The 22,775-nt window shown below is 55.9% G+C and overlaps 1 protein-coding gene across 25 annotated transcripts in view; it reads right to left on the reverse strand.

The window, feature by feature from the left end:
• Window positions 1-19,354: 19,354 nt before the first annotated feature.
• ASCC2 (activating signal cointegrator 1 complex subunit 2) overlaps window positions 19,355-22,775 on the reverse strand; it is a 42,960-nt gene continuing 39,539 nt past the window's right edge. For all 25 annotated transcript variants that reach the window (XM_089323359.1, XM_070065789.2, XM_089323355.1 and 22 more), the window contains 3 exons: window positions 22,098-22,200; window positions 21,037-21,116; window positions 19,355-19,780 (listed from right to left, as the gene is read on the reverse strand). In XM_089323359.1, the coding sequence (XP_089179485.1) occupies window positions 19,609-19,780; window positions 21,037-21,116; window positions 22,098-22,200 (355 nt within the window). In that variant the 3' untranslated portion in view covers window positions 19,355-19,608. The remainder of the gene's footprint in view (window positions 19,781-21,036; window positions 21,117-22,097; window positions 22,201-22,775) is intronic.

Raw genomic sequence — 22,775 nt, forward strand, 5'->3', positions numbered from 1 at the left:
TGGGCGGTTGGGTTAGACGTGGCTGGGAGGGGGCACAGAGGGCCTGGCTGGGAGCCTGACTCAGCTGGGCAGGTCCACGGCTTTAAGGAAGCCCTGAGCAGGGGTGGAGCAGTCCTGCCTTGAAGATGAGTTCCACCTCCTTGCTCTCTCGGACCTGGAGCCTGGCACGGCAGAGCGGGGATTCTGGATCATCCAGAATCCTCCTGGAGAGGGACGGCTCAGGTCAGGAAACCCACGCAGAGACGGGAGAGACCCTGGAAATGAAGTAGAGGTCTAGAGATTTCCGTCTGCCCAAGGCCGCCCGGGGTGGGCATTGGGTCAGTGCTCAAGTCGCTGCTTGCGATGCCCGCATCCCATGGGGGCGTCCCTGGTGTGAGACCTGGTCCCCGCATTTCTGAGCTGCCTTCCTGCCGGTGTGCACCCTGAGAGGCAGTAGGTGATGGCTCAAGTAATTGGGTCCTTGCCACCCACATGGGAGACCTGCATGGAATGCCAGGCTCCTGGCTTCAACCTGGCCCAGCCCTGGTGTTGGGGAGGGGAGATGAACCAGTGGGTGGAAGATCTTTCTGTCTGTTGATTAAAAATAATTTTGGGACCAGCTCCATGGCGCAGTAGGTTAATCCACCTGCAGTGCTGGCATCCCATATGGGCACCAGTTCTAGTCCTGGCTGCCCCCTTCCCATCCAGCTCTCTGCTATGGCCTGGGAAAGCAGTAGAAGATGGGCCAAGTCCTTGGGCCCCTGCACCTGCGTGGGAGACCAGGAGGAAGCACCTGGCTCTTGGCTTCGGATTGGCGCAGCTCTGGCCGTTGCAGCCATCGGGGGAGTGAACCAATGGAAGGAAGAACTTTCTGTCTCTCTCACTGTCTGTAACTCTACCTCTCAAATTTTAAAAATCTTTTAAAAATAAATGAAACTAATTTTTAAAATGATGGCACAGCTCTGGGGGTCTGATCAAGACCCGAGCCCTAGTAGAGGCTATCCTGATATCCTTCAGAGTGGTGTCGGCTTCACACGGAGCAGGAGTGGGGAAGCTTTTTTTCTGCCAAGGGCTATTAGGATATTTATAACACCATTCGTGGGCCATACAAAATTACCAGCTTAAACCTGAGCCTGCTGTAGGTTTAGTGAATTTTGAGTCGACCCACCTGCGGTTGCCTTGCAATGAGAGACTAGATAATTTTGAGGGCCTTATGCAGTCCAGACGTTCCCTCGCTCCTGACGTAGGGGATACATCTCGGGGGTTCATGATGGTCACTTAACATGACCTTTTACCCTGGAAGTAAGGTGTGCCGGTGAGCAGTAGAGCAGGGCGTTCTCGCAGTTACGTCATCACCTGCAGTGGGTGATGACAAACTCGGGGCAGCAGGGTCAGCTTGATCAGCTGCCTTTTCCCAGGCTCACCCCAGCCAGCAGGTGGCTACGGCTCAGATGCCCCACTACTGGTCATCTGCATGTCGGGGCTGTTGTAACTGTGTGTGTGTGTGTGTGTGTGTGTGTGTGCGCCATGTGTACCAGGGAGCAGCCTCGTGGTACAGTAGATTAAGGTGCCACTGCTTATGCACCTACAGTCGAATTGCTAGTTCAACTCCGCTGCTCTGCTTCCAATCCAGCTCCCCGCCAATGTGCCTGAGAAGGCATCGAAAGGTGGCACAGGGCTTGGGCCCTGCCACTCCCATGGGAGACCCTTTTGGAGTTCTTAGCTCCTGGCTTCAGCCTGGCCCAGACCTGAAGGTTGCAGCCATTTGGGGAGTGAACCAGTAGATGAAAGATCTCTTTGTATTGCTCTTTCAAATAAATAAATCCTGAAAAATAAGATCTGAATTGAAAATAATAATTATAAACCCCCTTTTACCTATTGCATTGGATTGAATAAAGTTTGCCTCAGAATCTGACCCACATTGGAAATAGGGTCTTTGCTTAGGTAAGTAGTTAAGAAATCAGACTATGGGGTGGTGACGTTGTATGAAGCCCATATGACGCAGCATCAGACAAGTTAGGTTGTCACAGGCAAGACGTTGCCAGTGAGTGCCAGAAGCAAGGAAGGATTCTCCAGAGAGAGTGTGTCCCACCGACCCCATGACTTTGGATGGCTGGCCTCTGGAACTGCTAGGAGAGGAGTTTCTGTTTGCAGAAACAGAAACCCGGCTCTGGTCATCTATGACAGTAACCCTAGGCGACGGACATGTCACCTAAGTGGCCGAGCTAAAAAGTGGCATCTAACCTTGTCAAAATCATGAACAAATGGCGCAGATGGAGGGCTGGCCGCGGTGTGTGAGGTCACTCACGTCTTCCTGGGAGGTGTTTTGTACAAGTGTATCAAGAACCTAAACTGCAAATCTTTAAAATCCCGCATTGTGGTGCGGCAGGTGAAGCCGGTGCCTGCAACACAAGCATCCCTGTCGGTATGGCGCGAGTTCTGGTGGTCCCTCTTCCGGTCAAGCTCATTGCTGGTGCCCTTGGAAGGCAGCAGATGATGGGCCCAGGGCTCGAGCCCTCTGCCACCTACCTGAGAGACCAGTGGAGTTCCTGGTTCCAGGCTTTGAGTGGGTTAACCCTTGGGGGTGTCACAGCCCTTGGGGGAGTGGAGCAGCAGGTCAATCTCTCTCTCTCTCTGTCTCCCCCTCCCCCTCTGTCACTGTGCCTGTCAAATAAATACACTCTTTAAAAGTTCTGTTTATGGGGCCAGCACTGTGGCGTAGAAGGTGAAGCCTCCACCTGTGGCACCAGCACCCACGTGGGTGCTGCTGTGAGTCCTGGCTGCTCCACGTCCAGCCCAGCCTGGGCCCCTGCAGCTGCACAGGAGGACCCGGGAGACCTGTCTCCCTCTAACTCTTCTTATCAAATCAATAAATAAACATTTTGTAAACATGTATTTATTTATTTGAGAGGTAGAGTTACAGACACACACAGAGAGAGAGGTCTTCCATCTGCTGGTTCACTCCCCAGAAGGCTGCAATGGCCAGAGCTGGCCCTATCGAAAGCCAGGGGCCAGGAGCTTCCTCCAAGTCTCCCATGTGGGTGCAGGGGCCCAAGCACTTGAGCCATCTTCCACTGCCTTCCCAGACCATTAGCAGGGAGCTGGATGGGAAGTGGAGCAGCTGGGTCTTGAACCGGTGCCCATATGGGATGCTGGCGCTGCAGGCAGAGGCTTAACCTTCTATGCCACAGGACTGGCCCCTGAAAATCTTCTACAAAACAAATTCATTTCTCAGTTATGGAGGCCGAGAAGTCCAAGGTTGAGCTGCTGGCAGACTCTGTCTAGTAAAGGCCCTACTTTTATTTGTTTGTTTTTAAGATTTATTTTTTTGAAAGGCTGAGTTAGATCTTCCCTCTGGTGGTTCACTCCCTGAATGGCTACAACAATCGGGACTGGCCCAGGCCAAAGCCAGGAGCCTGGAACGCCCTCTGTGGGTCCCCCAAGGCTTTCCCAGCCACTTGAATCGGGATGCAGGCGCTGCAAGGGGGGCAGCGTAACCCGCCAGCCCCAAGGCACATTTCTCACTGTGTCCTCACGAGGTGGACAGGGGTCTCTCCTGTACGGGCACGGACCCCGTGCAGGAGGGTTTGCCCCTTGGGGCCTAAGTACCTCACCTCCTCATGTCATCACAGTTCAGCCAGCCTCACTAACGTGGAAGCCCTCTTCCAAATCAGTAAGCAAAAGAACCACTCAGGAGGGGCCAGCAGTGTGGCATGGCAGGTTAAATGGCCACTTGCAACTTGGGCATCCAGGGTTTGTGTCCTGCTCCCTGCTAGTGTGCCTAGGAAGGCAGCAGACCATGGCCCAAGTGTTTGGGTCCCTGGCACCCACGTGGAAGACCAGGATGGAGTTCCTGGCTCCTGGCTTCAGGCTGGCCCAGCCCTGATTGTTGCAACCATCTGGAGCATGAAACAGCAGATGGAAAAAAACTCTCTCTCTGCCTCTTTCTCCCTCTCTGTGTGCCACTCTGCCTTTAAAATAGACAATGGCAATATCTGTTTTAAATGTTCATTCATTCCTCTCGGCTCTGCAAGTCCACTTCTGGATAATGATCTTCGAAATCATGTGTGCACCTGCACACACACATGCACACAGGTATTGGGACATTCTTTGGAATTAAAAGAATTTAGTCTTACACACTAAGTGTACTATTGTACACTTACAATAGGGAAGTGTTTAACTAAACAGGGTAGATTCATAATGTAGGAACCTGTGTAGACATTAAAAAAGAGGTGATTCAGTTTACAACAGCGGAAAAAAAGATTGGGTGGAAAAAACTAGTGTGTTTAGTTTAGTTTGATCCTATCTATGTCAATACATGCACATTGATTTGTGCACGAACAAAATACCACAGGATGTGCGTTGAGCTGTTCACCGTGGTTATCTGTGAGGAATGGGATTTCAAAGGACTTCCACTGTGTACAAGAGATATTGATTTTTTTTTTCTCACAATCAGCAGATACTGATCTAGTAAAACATTTCATCAGGGCAGGCATTTGGTGCTGTGGCTGAGTTGCCACTTGAAAGAGACACTTACGTCTCACATAGGAATGCCTGCTGCAAGCCCCGGCTCCACTTCAGTTCCTCACCCTGGGAGGGAGGCAGCGGAGGATGGCCCAAGTGCTCGGGGCCCTGCCTCCCACCTTGGAGACATGGCCTGGCTCAGTCCCAGGTGTTAGAGGGTGAACGAGGGGATGGGAGATCTTCTGTCTCTATCTGTGTGTCTTTGTCTCTTTTCCTTTCAAAATAAATTTAAAAATCTAAAAAGAAAAAAAAGAAAGGAATTTATTTTAAAAATTTTTTTATAAAACAGAAGGCAATTAAGTGAGAAATGGTTAAAGCAAATGTTCACACAAGAAAACAGTCAAAATATAAAGCTAAGTGAAAAATGCTTGTCATAAAACCACATAGAGCAGGGGCCGGAGCTGTGGCATAGCAGGTAGTCTCTGCCTGCAGTGTCAGCAACCCTTGTGGCCGCCGGTTCAAGTCCCGGCTGCTCCACTTCCCATCCATCTCCCTGCTAATGCGCCTGGGAAAGCAGCAGAAGATGGCAGAAGTCCCTGTGTTCACGTAGGAGACCCTGACAAAGCTCCTGGCTTCTGGATTCTGCCTGGCCCAGCCCTGCCTTGGCAGTCATTTGGAGGGTGAACCAGCAAATGGGAGATCTCTCTCTCCCTTTCTCTCTGCCTCATCCTCTCTGTAACTCTTTCAAATATATAAATAAATATTTTTTTAAAAAGCCAAAAACCACATAGAGCATCCTTTTTATCCATTTAAAAAAATACTATCTTTTTGAAAGGCAAAGTTAGAGAGAGAGAGAGAGACAGGTCTTCCATCCACTGGTTCACTCCCCAGATGGCCACAATGGCTGGAGCTGGGACGATCCGAAGCCAGGAGCCAGGAGCTTCTTCCAGGTCTCCCACATGGGTTCAGGGACCCGAGCCCTTGGGCCATCTTCCACTGCCTTTCCAGGCGATCCATAGCAGAGAGCTGGATCGGAATGAAACAGCTGGGACTTTACCCACTGTGCAAATGTGCCCTGCCTCCAGCTTGTGTAACGTGTAAGAATAGGCCAGTGCAGTGGTGCAGCAGATTAACCACCACTTGTTTGCAGTGCTCCGTATTGGAGTGCTGCTCCATTTCTGACCCAGCTCCCTGCTCATGCTCCTGGGAAGGCAGCAGCAGATGGCCCAAGTGCTTTGGTCCCTGTCACCCACATGGGAGACCCAGATGGAGTCCAGGCTGCTGGTTTAGTCCTGGCCCAGCCTCCGAAGTGGCCACTTGGAGAGTGAACCAGAGGATAGAAGATCTTCTCTCTCTCTCTCTGTCACTCTGCCTTTCAAATAAATGATACAAATACATCTTTAATCGGAAATGCTCCCACCCGTGTCTACTACGTGTGAGTCATATTTCGGCTTCATTGTGTTTCCCTCAGATCTCTACATCAAGCCTGTGTTATTCTCCTAAGGAAGGCTGTAAGTAAATTAAAAGGGGGCTGCTCACTGCCCAGGGCTGTGAGCCCCCAGCCCCGGCTGCAGCCCTGAGCTCCCGGCAGTGCAGGCGAGGACTTGTCCCGGGGGGGGGGGGGGGGGGGGCTCTGCCAGGTGAGAGCTGGGACCCTGCAGAGCCCCCAGGAGGGGTCTGTCTGCCACGCAGCTGGGGAAGCGAGGGTCAGCACCTTCCCCAGACGGCCACCAGGAAGCTCTTGCCAGAGAAAGCTCCCTTCTCTCAAGCCCAGCCTGAGGCGTCTCCTGGTCAGGAGCTAGGACGGTGTTTAGAGGCAGAAACCCCAGGCCTCCCGCCTGCTCCCCAGCACAGGTGTCAGGAAAAGCCAGAAGCTGGAGGACCTCATAAAGAAAGTTCCAGAAGGTCCCAGAAATCTGAGAAAGTGGTGTTCAGTGGAGCTCTGAGCAAGCCCTTGTGGCTGTGTCCCTTAGCTGGTTTCTTTTTAAATTTTATTTATTTGGGCCGGCGCCGCGGCTCACTAGGCTAATCCTCCACCTTGCGGCGCTGGCACACCGGGTTCTAGTCCCGGTCGGGGCGCCGGATTCTGTCCCGGTTGCCCCTCTTCCAGGCCAGCTCTCTGCTGTGGCCAGGGAGTGCAGTGGAGGATGGCCCAAGTGCTTGGGCCCTGCACCCGCATGGGAGACCAGGAGAAGCACCTGGCTCCTGGCTTCGGATCAGCGCGGTGCGCCGGCCACGGCAGCCATCTGGGGGGTGAACCAACAGAAAAGGAAGACCTTTCTCTCTGTCTCTCTCTCTCTAACTCTGCCTGTCAAAAAAAAATTATTTTTTTAAAGATTTATTTATTTGAAAGGCAGAGAGAGAGGTCTTCCATCCGCTCGTTCACTCCCCAAATGGCTGCAACAGCTGGAGCTGCGCCAACCCAAAGCCAGGAGGCAGGAGCTTCTTCCAGGTCTCCCACGTGAGAGCAGGGGCCCAAGGACTTGGGTCATCTTCCGCTGCTTTCCCAGGCCACAGCAGAGAGCTAGATGGGAAGTAGAGCAGCTGAGTCTCAAACCAGCGCTCATGGGGAATGCTGGCACTGCAGGCAGTGGCTTTACCTGCTACGCCACAGCGCCGGCCCCTACTATTTTTAACTTGCGTCCACTGGTTCACTCCCCAATGCCCCTAACAGCCAGAGCTGGGCCAGGCCAGAGCCAGGAGCCGGGAACTCCATCCCGGTCTCTGAAGTGGGTATCAGGGACCCAAGCACTTGACCCCCTCTCCTGCCGCCTCCCAAGGCGCATGCTGGCAGCAGGCTGAACAGAGCAGAGGAGCCGGGACTGGAAGCAGGCACTCAGGTGTGGGTGTGGCGTCCCAAGCAGCGTCTGAACCGTCTCAACCGTCTCAACCGCCGTGCCAGACACCCACCCCTTTATATTGTCGTCATACCCAGTGCGAACGAAAATGCAAGAAATGCTTACTCCCAATGCTGCTGGCGGGAGAACCAACTCAGTAACATCAGCCAAAGGAAACCTGACCTGGTAATTCTACCCCCAAGAATTTATCCTGAGGAAGGAATCATCATGTGGGTAAATAGTTAGCCCCGAGACTCTTCACCATCGTTTAATAGCGAATAATTAGAAACAACCAGAATGTTCACCAGGGAGCAGCCGGGCTGAGGCGCAGCATACTGATTGCAGGGAAGCCATGGGAAGGCGTGCACGGTATCCATTACCGAATAAACAGCGATGGTTCTGTTTTTGTAGAAAATCAATGCGTGTGTTCCTTTTTGTTAAAAAAAAAAATGCTGGCAGGAAAAGCACTCAGGTCCTAACCGCGGTGCCTTCTGCACAGGGGGTTCTCGGCGGTTTTTCTTTGCTTACTTGTGCGATCGACGCCGGGCGCCGGGCACATTACTGCCTTTTGTCATCAGGGCAGGGAGCCATGCACCTTATTAAAAAAAAAAAAAAAAAAAAAAGCCCCAGATTCCTTTCCCGGAACCCAGCCCTTCCTTCCCAAAACAAGGCCCGAGGATCGTCCTACAAATGAGTTTGAAGTCTTCCAGGGAAAGGACAGAAATCAATGAATTTTAAGCGCCTGAGCCGCGCGGGCACGGTGGAAGGAATACAAATTCCTTGGGCAAGACGAAGGTTGTGGCAGCTGCTGAGCGATCCGGGAGGACGGACAGTCTGTACCAGGGCAGGCAACCGGCGCCCACAGACGAGCGCACACAAAAATAGCTGCCGCTCTGGGCACCCGCCCAGGGCCAGGGTGCTCGGAGCCGCGGCGCCCCCGTTCCGAGGTGTGGAAAAGGAGGCTCAGAGAGGGTCCCTGCCTTGCCCAGGGTAACACAGCCAGTGAGAGTGCAGTGGGGAGTCTCGGCTCCGGAGGATAGCCATGGAAGCATCCTTTTCCCTCTCCTCCTTGGCGCCTTGGCCTGACGCACTTGGGCTTGGAGATAGACTGAATGCCAAGGGCAGACCGCAGCCAGCACCAAGGACAAGGTCACGAAGGAATGTGGAGGAAGTGCTGGCTGGGAGCTGCCCAGCTGGCCGCCTTCCTGCAGCTCCTGGCTTTTACCCCCTTCAGACACCCACATAGAGCCTTGCCTTGCAAAGCTGCCAGATCAGCTCCCCTGCTCAAGCGCCCTCCATGGCTCCCCATTACCCACAAGATCAACTCCCAGTTCCTTTGCCTAACGCTGAAAACCCAGGCTCCTCTAACCCTGCCGAGCAGGGGCCTGCCTCGCCCAGCCGCTCCTCGCCAGCACCTTGCGCCTGGGCGTGGATGCTGGGACCCGGCCACACCTGAGACTCAATCCCAGCTCCACTGTGCTCCAGCTGGGAGACCTTGGGCGAGTTATGATAATAATAGCTCGGGGCGGGGGGAGGCAGAGGGTGTCGGGATGGAGCTTGTGAGGTGCTCAGCCTGGGTCGATTAAGGGTGAACTTGTTACGCAGACGCGGCAGCAAATGGATTGATGGGGCTCCCTGCGCCGTCTTCAGGGGCCAGCGTCTCATTAGCACATTTGATCCACAGGACTCCGAGAGGGGATGGCTGTGCGGGGCTGACTCACGCACGTGCCACCCCTGCCTTATCCCCGCTGCTTTCAAACCCTGCTCCCTCCCTCCCCCTGCCCCTGCGGCCCTGGTGTTCTCCATTGTGCCCCTTGACAATCTTGTTTCCAACGCCTCTGACGCTGTTGTAAGCCCCGCAGCCTCCTGTCTTCCTCGGGCAGCTCTTATCTCTCCCATGCACCTTTCCACCGTGTAACGGAGCCCTCTCTTGGCTTCCCCCGCCCAGCCCACTCCCTCCTCACAGGCCTCCCCCTGCGAGAGCCGCCTCCTGACCTAGGGCTGCCGTTCGGTTCCATGTGACACCTGAGTTCCTTCAGACTGAGCCCTGGAAGCGCATCTCTCCCCTCCACTGCTGGACATGGAAGGCTGTGCAGAGCAGAGATTGGCGGTGGGGGAAAGATCCAACTTCGCCTCTCCTCTCCTTCACTGGCCCCTCTGTCCATAGACTGACCTGAGTTATAGGTTGTATCAGCAGAGGTAGGGCGTGTAGAACCAAGGAGGTGATAGGCGCTCTTCCATGCTGAGCCCCCCCAGCTGTGCAGTATCATGGCTGCCAGTGCCAGTGCCGAGCTGGAGGGAGGGAGGAAATACAAGGGGCTGACAGCATGGACCTTGGAGCCTGGCAAACCTGGGTTTTGATTCTATCCGGAGATCTTTGCAAGCTGAGTGAGAGACTGCATGCGCAGATGAGGCTTGTCATCTCACCTAAGGCCTGGTTTCATTTAGAGGATCCAGGGAGGTAACCTCTAGGGCACCTGTCACACACGCCCCAGGCTGGACTATGCTTGTCGGTCTGGCTTCTGAGTGTTCTGGCCATCAAGAGCCCAGAGGCTTCTGGAAGAACAGTCCTGAGGGGTCCAGGGCAGTTATGCCAAGAGAGTGAGCTTGCGAGGGCTCTGCTCACAGGGACCCAGGAGGGCGTGACAGGTGCCTCCCACCAGCACCCCACCTGGCTTTCTGTGCACCCCAACCCTCCCCTCTTGGCTGTGTCCCAGCAGGCAGGGACAGTACACACCCTGTTCCAGTCACCCTGCCAGCATCGCCAGTTTACAAACAAAGCAACTGTAGGGCCGGCACTGTGGCGAGCGGGGTAAGCTGCTGCCTGTGACACTGGCATCCTATAGGAGAGCGCCGGTTCAAGTCCCGGCTGCTCCACTTCTGCTCCAGCTCCCTGCTGAAGTGCCTGGGAAAAGATGGCCCAGATGCTTGGGCCCCTGCACCGATGTGCACCGATGTGGGGAGACCCAGAGGAAACTTGGCTTCTGGCTCCTGGTTTTGGCCTCGCCCAGTCAGAGGTGATTGTGATACAGTGTAACTAGCTAGTTAAAGTTCAAGCAGGTGGGGCTGGTGCCACAGCTCAATAGGCTAATCCTTCACCTTGCGGTGCCAGCACACGGGGTTCTAGTCCCGGTCAGGGCGCCGGATTCTGTCCTGGTTGCCCTTCTTCCTGTCCAGCTCTCTGCTGTGGCCAGGGAGTGCAGTGGAGGATGGCCCAGGTGCTTGGGCCCTGCACCCGCATGGGAGACCAGGATAAGCACCTGGCTCCTGACTTCGGATCAGCGCGGTGCGCTGGCGGCCATTGGAGGGTGAACCAATGGCAAAGGAAGACCTTTCTCTCTCTCTCACTGTCCACTCTGCTTGTAAAAAAAAAAAAAAAAAAAAGTTTAGGCAGGTGGAACTCTTGTATCCCTGCAAAGTTAACCCTATCTCTTTAACTGTCGGCTTGATACGCCCACCTCCCCAGGATGCACCTGTCCCACCTGGGACCAGGGCGCATGCTCAGACCCCACCCCAGCTGTATATCCAATTTGGGGGTGTTGCCCCCTTCCTTATAAAAATAGGCAGCAGGAAGGAGGGAGTACGGCCCCTGTTTTTCTCTCTTTCCACAGAGGGACGCTCTCCTGTGCTCAAAGGTACTGTGTTGTGTTGTTGTTGTTGTTTTGGTTTTTTTTTCCCCCTGATTTCCGGGCAACGCTTTGGCCCACTCACGTTGGGCATTCCTCTGTGTGGCACAGCCCACACTCGGCGTGAATGTTCCCTCGCGGTTCAATAAATTCTGTTCCAGTGTGCACACAATGGGCATGGCTTACCGGGGAGATGAGAGCCTGGATTGGAAATTGACGTATTCAGGGGCTGGCATTGTGGCACAGCCGGCGAGGCCACCAGCTGGGACGCCAGCCTCCCATATAGGTGCTGGTTCAAATCCCGGCTGCTCCACTTCCAATCCAGCTCCCTGCTAATGTGCCTAGGAAAAGCAGTGGAGGATGGCTCCAGTATTTGGGCCCCTGTCACCCACTGGCAAGACCCAGAAAAAGCTCCTGGCTTCGGCCTGGCGCAGCTCCGGCTGTTGCATCCATCTGGGGGTGAAGCAGCGGGTAGACGATCTCTCTGTGTCTCTCCCTCTTTCAAAGGTGAAGCCCCTTTGCTCACAGCCACAGAGCTCAGCTCTGATCCCCGAGCCCTGCTCTGAATGAAAGACAAGGGCCGAGTAGGCCACCAACTGTCAGGCGTCCCAGACCGCCCCGGGAAAAGGTCTGGTCTGGCCATCGCACGTAGTGGGTGCACCTGCGCCTTTCTCTGCAGCCTGTCCCGAGCGGGGTGGCTGTTGTCCAGGTGTGACCAGTTACCTCCCCTCCCACTGACGAGGGAGCTGGCCCTCAGCTGTTGCTGATGTCCCGTGTCAGAGCCCATCAGCCCTGGAGGCTGGACCCTGCCCGTTCCGGCATGTGACACCGGGGAGTTCAGCCTCATCTTCCTCTAAGCAAGTTCTCCTCCAAAGAGACGCAGGGGACAGGAAGTCAGCGCAGAAGTGCCAACGCCACGTCCCGCATCGGAGCATCTCCTGACTGCAGCTTCCTGCTAGTGGAGACCCTGGGAGGCAGTAGTGATGGCTCAAGACACTGGGCCCTGCCAGCCACGTGGGAGACCTGGATGGAGTTCCTGGTGCCTGGCTTCAGCCCAGGCCCAGCCCACGCCATTGTGGGCATCAGCCAGCCTGCCCCGGCCCCACCTCCAATAAATACATTTAAAAAACCTAAAACAACAAAGCAGTATCGGCTACACGGTTCCTAGGCTCGCCTGGAGGCAGGGGCCCCGGGGAGAGGCTGTTCCTTGAAGGAACCAGGGAAGCAAAAGTCCTAGAGTTGGAGCCACCCCCTGACTGTCCTGGGGACACTCTGTCCAAAGCTGCCCACCCGAGAACCTGCGCCCCCTGGGGGTAGCAGGTGGTTTGTGCAGTTTTCTGCCAGGGCGGTTCAAGGACAGCAGAGGTGGGAACTGGCCTGAGGGCGGAGCAGCCGGCCTGCCCATCAGCCTGCTCTCTTCCCTTCCTCCTTTTTAAACGATGATTTTTGTTGTTGTTTATTTTATTTGAAAGGCAGAGAAAGAGAAACAGAGACAGAAGTCTCCCATCTGCTGGTTCACTCCCCAAATGCCCCAGACAGCCAGGCTTGGGCCAAGCTGAAGCCAACAGCCCGGAACTCAATCTAGGTCACCTACAGGGGTGGCAGGGACCCAAGCGCTTGAGCTCCCTCCCAGCGTGCACATTAGCAGGGCCCTGGGTGAGAAGCAGAACAGCCAGGACTGGAACCCAGGAGCTCTGATAGGAGCTGCAGGTATCCCAAGTGGCAACTCTACTGCCACCCCCAATGCCTGCCCCTTCTTTCTCGCCTTTGTCCCCAAATCTGGGATGGAGCCAGGCAATTTCCATCTCTCTCCCATGTCAACCGGATTCACCGATTTCAGAGGAACCTCCTCACCCCCATCCCGAGTCATGACCTCACCTGACCTTGACCGTTCCCTGTGCCCATGAGGCGGGGGTGGGGGTGGGGGTAGGAATGATTGTCCCCATTTCTCACAGTGTTGTACCTGAGCGAGTGCAAACAGAGGAGCACCACACATTGACAAATTGACTGTCCTTTATTGCCGGCGGTGGGGAGCTCGATCCCGAAGCTCAAAGCAACAGGGTTTATAAAGGCAAAAACCATGAGAAAGGGAGGCGGAATACATGGTTACTTGGGTCAAGCTGACCTAAGGCCTATGGGAAACTATTATCAATTACAATCTTCACATTAACTCAGGTACAGCTTGTCTTTTTTTTTTTTTTTTTAAAGATTTATTTATTTCAAAGTCAGCATTACACAGAGAGTAGAGGAAAAAGAGGGAGAGGCCTTCAATCTGTTGGTTCACTCCCCAGTTGATTGCAATGGTCGGAGCTATGCCAATCCGAAGCCAGGAGCTTCTTCCAGGTCTCCCACGCAGGTGCAGGGGCCCAAGCACTTGGGCCATCCTCCACTGCACTCCTGGGCCATAGCAGAGAGCTGGACTGGAAGAGGGGCAACTGGGACAGAATCCGGCACCCCAACCGGGACTAGAATCCGGTGTGCCGGTGCCGCAGGCGGAGGATTAGCCTAGTGAGCCACGGCACCGGCCTCAAATAAGTCTTAAAAAATAAATAAACCCAGGGGAAATCTTCATGGCAGGGGAGATGGGCTGAAGCCCCCAGGGCCTGAGGTGGGGCTGGTGGGGGAGGGGTTGCATAGGTTGAGAAAATTAAACTAAATGCCCCTTAAGGTTCTGTGTGTTCTGCCAGTCTGTAAATTCTCTTGGGGATTGTTGGAAGAGAATTTCCAGGGTGAGCAAAGTAGGATTTCCTGCTCAGTTTAAGGACACCCTCTCCCCCACCCCCATCCTCCCCCCACATCCTCCACAACCCCGCCCACGTGGGGCTGGAGATGGAGGCAAAACCTTTAGACAGAATGAATTCCCATCCCCCTACTGGCTCGGGCTGCCGCGTGGCAACAAGCTCCCTCCCTTGCAGGACAGAGCTTGGTGAGGCTAGAGGTCTGGGGAGCCTCCCTCTGGGCCCTGGCGCCATCCCTCCCTCTCTGGGTTACACCCCCCAAGTGGGTCCCCCAGAGCTCTGGCGCCCCCTGGCTGCACACGCCCTCCTCACCTCTGACCTCTCTGCCTCTAACACCCAGCTGCTGCTGCTGCCTTTTTTTTTTTTTTTTTTTTTTGACAGGCAGAGTGGACAGTGAGAAAGACAGAGAGAAAGGTCTTCCTTTGCCGTTGGTTCACCCTCCAATGGCCGCCGCAGCCGGCGCATCGTGCTGATCTGATGGCAGGAGCCAGGTACTTCTCCCGGTGTCCCATGGGGTGCAGGGCCCAAGGACTTGGGCCATCCTCCACTGCACTCCCTGGCCACAGCAGAGAGCTGGCCTGGAAGAGGGGCAACCGGGACAGAATCCGGCGCCCCGACCAGGACTAGAACCCGGTGTGCCGGCGCCGCAAGGCGGAGGATTAGCCTAGTGAGCCGCGGCGCCGGCCGTTCTCTGCCTATTTCTATTGACCTCTCTTTCACTTGTTTGTTTATTAGCACTCGGCACAATTATTACCAATCATTTTTTTTTCAAATACTGTTTTTATAGTTTATTTGGTTTCACTTATTTGAAAGGCTGGGGTGGGGGAGAGAGAAGACAGACACGCACACACAAACATACACATATTCATTTGCTAGTTTAGTCCTCAAACACAACAGCTGAAGCTGGGCCAGGAACTCCATCCTGTTCTCCCACGTGGGTGGGAGGGACCCAAGCACCCGGGCCATCACCTGCTGCCTCCCAGGGTGCACCCTGGCAGGAAACTGGATAGGAAGTGGAAGTGGGACTTGACCCCCGGCTCTTCAGTGGAAGTGTGGACACCCAAGTGGTAGCCGAGGACGCCCCACTTTGCCGCGTACCCTAGAGTTCATAGGCCCCGTGCACTCTGGGCCCCAGGAAGGCGGGGACAGGTCTTTCTCACAGCTGCCTGGCACCCAGATGTCCCCGGTGCCTGTGAGCTGGATAGGCGCACTGGCATAGGCAGTGGACACTGACAGTTGCTGCTCCGGGCCAGCGCCTGGACCACGGCCTGGTGTGCCCTGCGGCCCTTCCTCTGGGACTTCTTCCCAGGCTTCCATGCTTGTTGGCTGGCTGTGCAGTCACCAACTCAGCTGAGAACGCCCAACCTTCTCCCCTTCCCCCTAGAGACAAAAGTGAGGAATTCTTTGGTGGGCTCAACAGGAGACTGGACACACAGGAGAAGTGGATATGAAAACTGGGGAAAAATGGAAGAGCTGAGATCAGTGGGACGTTAGTACCAAATGGTCTAACAGAGGCATAACTGGAGTCCCACCAGCCTGGCCTGAGAAACGGGATTGCTTGCTTTTTAAACATTTGTTTATTTATATGAAAGATTTACAAAGAAAGGAAGACACAGAAATATCTTCCATCCACTGGATGGCCACATGCCCGGGGCTGGGCCAGGCCAGGGCCAGGAGTTTCTTCCAGGTCTCTCATGTGGGTGGCAGGGGCCCAAGCACTTGGGCCACCTTCTGCATTTTCTGAGGCCGTTAGCTGGGAGCTGGATCAGAAGTGGAGTAGCCGGGATGTGTGAATCGCCACCCATGTGGGATACGGGTATCTCAGGAGGCAGTGTTACCCACGACACCACGACTCTGGCCCTGAAATGGGGTTTCTTAGCCTCTCATTCTGCAGTGACTTTACCTGCTAAATTCTCTTTCATTGTAACAACAGCAACAGGGATGCAGGCTGGGGGACCGAGGGAATGGCAGGTTAAGTGGTGAAGACCAGGGCCTTGGGAGACCATGGGAGACTTCCTCAGGTCACCTGCTAACTGTGTGACCTTGTGCAGGTCACCTGGCCCCTCCCTGTACCTTGGTTTTTCTCTTCTACACCTACCTGGTAAGGATTCAATGAGAATGCGAGGAAAGCAAACAGCAGCACCCCTGGCCACGCCATGTTCTATCTAAGTGCCTTTATTCTTGCTACAAATCATTGCGGGCTCACTATCGTCATCACCCACACTGTTTTTTTCCTTTTTTGAAGATTTATTTACTTATTTGAAAGGCAGAGTTAGAGAAGGGAGGGCAAGACAGATTTTCCATCTGCTGGTTCACTCCTCAATGGCCACAATGGCCAGGGCTGGGCCAGTCTGAAGTCAGGAGCCAGGAGCTTCTTCAGGGTCTCCCACATGGGTGGCAGGGACCCAGGAACTTGGGTCATCTTCCACTGCTTTTCCAGGCGCTTTAGCAGGAGCTGGATTGGAAGAGGAGCAGCTGGGACTCGAACTGGCGCCCATATGGGATGCCAGCACTGCAATCGGTGGCTTTACCTGCTATGCCACAGCGCTGGCCCCTGCTTTTAAATTTTTTCAAAAATTCATGAAAATTTTTTTGTCTCTACCTCTTTCTGTAACTCTGCCTTTCAAATAAATCTTAAAAAAAGTTGTATTGTTTCTCATGTTGCTATCAAGTCTCTGTTGATGCCATTAAAGTATTTATGTATTTGAAAGGCAGAGTTAGAGGGAGAGACACACCCAGAGAGATGTATCTTCCATCCATTGGTTCACTTCCCAAATGGCCACAAAGGCCAGGTGGGGGACAGGCTGAAGATGGGAGTATGGATCTCCTTCTGGGTCTGCGTGGGTGGCCAGGGCCCAAACTGCCTTCCTAGGCACATAGCAGGAAGCTGGATCAGGAGAGGAGAAGCCAGGACTTGAACTGGTGTCCATATGGACTGCCATCATTGCAGGCCATGGCTTAACCCTCTGAGCCACAACACTGGCACCTGTCGTTGCCATTTTAAAGGGCTATACAACACCCTCCCAACCGGCACTTTTTTTTTTTTTCTTATGTGAAAGGCCGAGAAACAATAGAGATCTTCCATCCACTGGTCCACTCCCCAAGTGTCTGCAATAGCCAGGGCTGGGCCAGGCCAAAGCCAGAGGCCAGGAGCTCCATCTGTGTCTCCATGTGGGTAGCAGGGACTCAGGTATTTGAGTCCTCACCTGCTGCCTTCCCAGGCACACTGGCAGGAAGCTGGGTCGTAAGTGGAGTAGCCGGGACTCAAACCAGGCACTTGGTAAGGGACACGAGCGGCAGTTTAATCTTGCTGTGCCACAACACCCGGCTTTTCCAATTAAAAAGATTCTTATTTGAAAAGCAGAGTGACAATGGTAGCCTCCCTCAGCATTTTTTTGTGTACTTTTGTTTCTCTCCTTGCATTATAAGACCTGAGCTCCTGGAGTGACAGGGACACGCAGGTTCTGGCCAATCACATCCTCTCTGACTGCACCTAGCTGGTGCAGGGACGACTTGGGCAGCATGTGTCTAAGGCTCTGCTGCTAATCTGTCATGGGCTCTGGGCAGGTTTTGTGCCTCCTCCAGCGCAAAGGGCCTCTCAGGCTCTTTTTTTTTTTTTTTTTTTTTTGTTTGTTTTTGTTTTTGTTTTTGACAGGCAGAGTGGACAGTGAGAGAGAGAGAGAGAGAGAGATAAAGGTCTTCCTTTGCCGTTGGTTCACCCTACAATGGCCGCTGCGGCCGGTGCACCGCGCTGATCCGAAGGCAGGAGCCAGGTACTTCTCCTGGTCTCCCATGGGGTGCAGGGCCCAAGCACTTGGGCCATCCTCCACTGCACTCCCTGGCCACAGCAGAGAGCTGGCCTGGAAGAGGGGCAACCAGGACAGAATCCAGCGCCCCGACCGGGACTAGAACCCGGTGTGCCGGCGCCGCTAGGCGGAGGATAAGCCTAGTGAGCCGCGGCGTCAGCCTCTCAGGCTCTTTTCATAAACAACCGTCAGCTCTGCCCCTCCACCTCTGGGAGGCACGGAAGTCTGGCTTCAATATACAGGCCACGACTGCTGCCACTCACACACCAGCAACAAGACACTCAAGCCCGGGCCTCTAGGAGACACGAGGCCTTAAGGGCTTCCCAGGAAATGTGACAGTCGTGGTCTCTGCTAGGGGTCCAGAGAAGGCCCTCAGCAAGCATCTGCACAGGAGAGGCGACGGGCGGACCCAGCGACGGGGCAGGGCTCTTGCCTTTGAAAACGCCAGGGGCCAGGGACTCCATCCAGGTCTCTGGCAGGGCCAAGTACTTGAGTCATCCTGCACTGCTCTCCCAGGTGCATTAGTGGGGAGCTGGACCAGAAGTGGAGCAGCCGGCACCTGAACCATGGGATGCTGGCGTGGCAGGCTGCAGCTTCACCCTGTGCACCACGATGCCAATCTTCACTCTTGAGACCTCACACTAAGGGTTAACCGGCACCAAGTGGAAACCATTCATGGGGTCCAGCAGGCTGAGGCCCCCAGAGGTGAGGGGTGTGCTCGTGAACACCAGGCTAACTGTTAAAGGGAGACTAGGTTGCACTGGCACTGTATTATGGAAAATGAGAAAAGCCATCTTAAATCCATGCAGCCAGGAGGCGCATGTGAGGCCTGAACGTGGTTCTAGGTGGCTGGGGGGGGTGGGGTGGGGGTGGGTGGGCACCGATGACCCAGAGAAGGTGCATGGGGCACCCCCTCCCCTGACCCAGCTCGAGACAAGTGCTGGTCTGAACTTGGGCAGAGAAGACCAAGGACCCCTGCCACGGGGCTGGCCGGGAGGAACCAGGGTCTTCCTGCTGCCGCTGAGGACGGCAGCCCTGGGCCTGCTCTCAGCTCAGGCGAGGACAACAGCCCCGTACCTGCCCTGCATCTCAAACACACCTGGCTCCGGCGAGACACGGAGGGATGGCTATTGATTTTCACTTGTGTGCGCTCTCCGAACTCGACCGATTCATCAAGTGGCTGTCTGCCCGAGCTTCCCTCTCCGCTAACCACGTGCAGAGAAGCCACAGGAGCAGCCGGGGGACCTGTCAAGGTCTGGCCGGGCACGGCCTTGGCCGATGGCCTCCGTCCAGGACAGCCTGGGCTACGTCAGCCCTGCGGACGCCCCACTGTTGAACCGCTGCTGACTGGCAGCATTTGGGGAGGCCTGCCAGTCCCTGCCCTCGAGGAACTGGGTGGCCCTGCCTGGGAGGGGCCTTCGAGAAAGCCAGCCTGGGTCCCACCTGCTTCACCAGGGCGTGGCAGGCCACCTCACTGGGTTTGGGGGATTTAATGAAGTGTCTGAGCACCCACGTGGCACTGCATTCTGGAGCAGCTGAGACATGACATCACCCCCGGGGCTCTGGCACCCCATGGAGGCCAGGGGTCAGGCTGAGTGTCCACTCTGTGCTGTCACTTCCTGGCCACAGCCTGGGCAGGCAGGCAGCTTTGCCCTCCGTGCCGCACCTTGCTCATCTGTCCTGCCGGGCCGAGGATAGCACCTCCCTGCTGGGGTTGGGTCGTCAAAGACCCTCCAGGTCTTCATCCACAGGCAGCGGCTGGAGGCTGAGAGGGGGTGATGTTCTGAGGGCCACACGCGAGACAGAGCAACTCGAGAAGGGGCTACAGGCAAGAGGCGAGCACAGGGACCATCCCGCCCTGGCCCCGGCCCCAGATTGGTCATGGGTACATCCTGCGTCACTGGTTGAAAGGGTCAAAAACTTTATTTGCAGGTCTTTGTTTGTGAATATACAGGTTTCCTGTTGACCGGGAAGTGGTGTCTCCTGCAGGAGGTTGGGGGCCTCAGGGCTCCGTCCCCGCCCCTCTCCCGCCTGCACAGCTAGGGGAAGGTGCCTGCTCGCTGCGGTTAAGGCACTGTGTGTTCTGCAAGGAGCGCTCGCAGCGGGCTGGTAGGCAGTGAGGCGGCCTTCCCAGGCGCTGGGCCCCGGCGCAGCGGCCTCAGGAGGGGATCATGCCTTTGCTCCTCTTGCGGTCGGCCATGGTTCTGCGGTTGTGGTTGGCTCTCGTCGCCTTGTTGGCTTCCTTCTTCCTGCGCTCCTGCGTTGTCTCACGGCTCTGCCCGTGGCCCCGCGGGCTGCCGGCCACTGCGGCAGAGCTGTCATGCCGGTACCTGAGCGAGACACCACCAGAACCCATCAGCAGGAAGACCGTCTGGTGGGAAGAACCCACAGCCTGGGTGGGTCACCCATGTCCTAGCTTTGGATGGGAGGAGACGTGGAGCCCCAAGGCCGGGGCTCAGCTGGGGAGCAGCCTGCGGGAGTGGAGGAGGGGTTCCGGGGATGGGTCCCCTGTCTGTCTGGGCTGTGCAGGGCCACGTGCTCCAGGGAAGACCCCCACGGCCTTGCCTGGTGGCCTCCAGAGCCCAGGGTGCTCACAAGACCCTTGCAGGCAGAGCCCTGCACTCGGCAGGCGGGGACGGTTTGGTCCTCTCCCTGCTTAACAACCTTCGGTGGCTCCCCCTTGCTTTCTGAGTGACACCCAAAAGCCTTCCTTCTCCCTCAGGCCTTGCCCACACAGGAGGCAGCGCTGCCTGAGTCCCAGGGCCAGGACAGGGGACTGGGTTGCTGCTTCCGGCTTGGCCTTAAGTGCAGGGAGATCCACGGTCCCTCTGACCCGCTTCCCGCTGGAGAGGTGCCGGGCTCTGCCCCGAGGATCCCTCTCCCTGACCAGGCCTACGGCCGCGTGCCCTTCTGCCCTCCCACCCTAAGTGCTCCTGTCCCTGCTGTGCCTCTCAGACACAAAGGGGGTCTGTCTGGGCTCTCCTACATTCTTTAAAAGTTTTATTCATTTGAAAGCACAGACACAGATCCTCCATGTGCTGGTTCACTCTCCAAGTACCCACAACACCTGGGCTAGGTCGGGCCAAAGCCAGGAGGCAGGAACTCCGTCTGGGTGGAGGAACCCAGGCACTTGGGCCATCACCTGCCTTCCGGGTGCATTAGCAGGAAGCTGGATCTCAGGTACTCGGATATGGGGTGCAGGTATCCCAAGCAGTGGCTTCACCCACTGTGCCACAGCACCTGCCCCTCTCCCACTTCACACTCTGCCTGCCCCAGCCAGCTCTGCACACCCTGGGCTCTGATGCTGGGTGATAAACCCCTTGCAAGTAACGGTTACGAGTACAGACAGAGAGCGGGGCTCAGTCTCTGCTCCACCACCCACTTGCTGTGTGACCGCAGCAGCTTACCCAGCATCTCTGGCCCTGACTCGCCTCATCTGTACACTGAGGACAATGACAACCGTCACTTCACAGGGCTGCAGGGAGAGCCCACACGCACGCACGCAGCACTGAGATCCATGTGGGTTTTCTGAGAGGGGGGCTGGGCCTTCCCCACCCCCAGCATAAACAGCTCCCTGAATGCTCACCCCTTCCTGGCGAGGAAGGCCATGCGCCTGGCTTCTGCCTTCTCCCTCAGCACTGCAGGATCTTGCACAAAATGGTCGGGCTGTGGAAGGTGGGCAGACAAAACATGGATTTAGGAGCTGTGGAGACGCCAGGCTCGAAGGGTTTCTGAGGCTGCCCCCATAGCACTTGTGGGGTAATATCCCAGGATGCAGCTGGGCTTGCTGTGGTCTGAGGTTCCCTTCAGAAGCCCCCGGCCCACCTCTTTGCTGGGGGGAGGCAGCTGAAGGAACCCTAAGTATAGCAAGATGAGGAGAAATGGGAGCAAGGGGCAGGCCAGGACGGCTACAAGAGAGGCCACGGGGCCAGGAGAGCCACCAGAGCCGGCCTGGAGGCCAGGTGCTCGGCCCTGGAGCTGGAGCGGAGGCCGAGCCCCACTCTGGCACCGGCAGCAGGGGAGAGCTCTCTGTGCCAACAACAGAACAAGAAGCCAGGCCCAGGGCGGGGTGGGAGTGGAGGGGGGTTCGGGAGCTGTCGCGACAGTGGCCGGCAGTCTTTGTAACAGGTACAGACTGGTAGATGTACACACAAATCTGGAAGAAGGGAGCCCCCAGCGCGGGGCATTTGCTTCCCCCCAGGCCCTGCCGTTCAGGTACGTGGCCGACCTGGTCTCACCCTGGTGGGAAAGCATAAGGGACCTCAGGTCCCAGGCTGCTGCCTCATTTAGCATGAGTGGTTACACTTTTATCTGTTTTATATGTTGAGGTTTTAGTTAAGATTTTCACTTAAAGTTTAGCTGCTCAAAAACAGAATTTGCAAACCCACCAGTCCAGATGACCCCGAGGGCCCTGGGTCTCCTGTGATTTTAACAACGCCACCCTGGGCACAGCAGTGTCGGCTGCCCTGCCCCCAGGCTCCTCAGAGACCCGGCCTCTCATCTGTCCCCTGGGCCCTCGGTGGGCAGTGGGGGCGAGCTCCGGGCCAGGTGCTCTGCCAGTGGGAAGGGTCCCCTCGCCCCGGCAGAGCCGGGATTCACCCTGCAGAACTGCAGCCACCCCCTGCCCTCTGCCGAAGGAAGGGGTACCTTGGGGGCCTCGTTCTCAGCCTCCTCTTCATCGTCCTCATCGTCTTCCTCCTGCCCTTCTCCGGGCACCCTGGTTCTCAGCACCTGAGGGGTGGTGAAGGGCCTGCAGGTTTGGAGAGAGAGAGAGATCAAAGACAAGGGTGAGGCTGGGCTCAGGAGACAGCAGAGTGTTTCTCAAGCTGGTTTGGCTTCCGCCTCCAGGTTCTTTGAGAGCAGTGAGGTCTGATGTGGGCGCAGGAGGGAGCTGAGCTGGGGCTGGAGGGCCCCAGTCTCCCCGTCAGGCAGGCAGCTCTGCTTTGATGTGTACCGGGAATCTCCGCTGGGAACAGCTTTCTGCACTTGAGAAGAAAAATGCAAAATGGGCAGGAGTTTGGTGCCGTGGTTAAGATGCCGCTTGGGCTGCCTGCGACCCACATCGGCGCCCCTGGCTTCGCGTTCAGCTCTGCTTCTGATCCAGCTCCCTGCTAATATATTCCCCGGGAGGCCCAGAATGAGCTCCAGGCTCCTGGCTTCAGCCTGGCCCAGCCCTAGCTTCGCAAGCATTTGGATAGTGAATCAGTGCATAGAAGTTCTCTGTCTGCCTTATGCATAAATGAAATAATTTTAAGTTACAGCTACTGCCTAAAATTAAATACCTGCTACCGCACTCGGGGAGAGCTGGGGGTGGAGGAGCACTGG

This window comes from Oryctolagus cuniculus, chromosome 21, assembly GCF_051225735.1.
Source record: "Oryctolagus cuniculus isolate XC-2025 breed Fujian yellow rabbit chromosome 21, ASM5122573v1, whole genome shotgun sequence".
NCBI lineage: Eukaryota > Metazoa > Chordata > Mammalia > Lagomorpha > Leporidae > Oryctolagus > Oryctolagus cuniculus.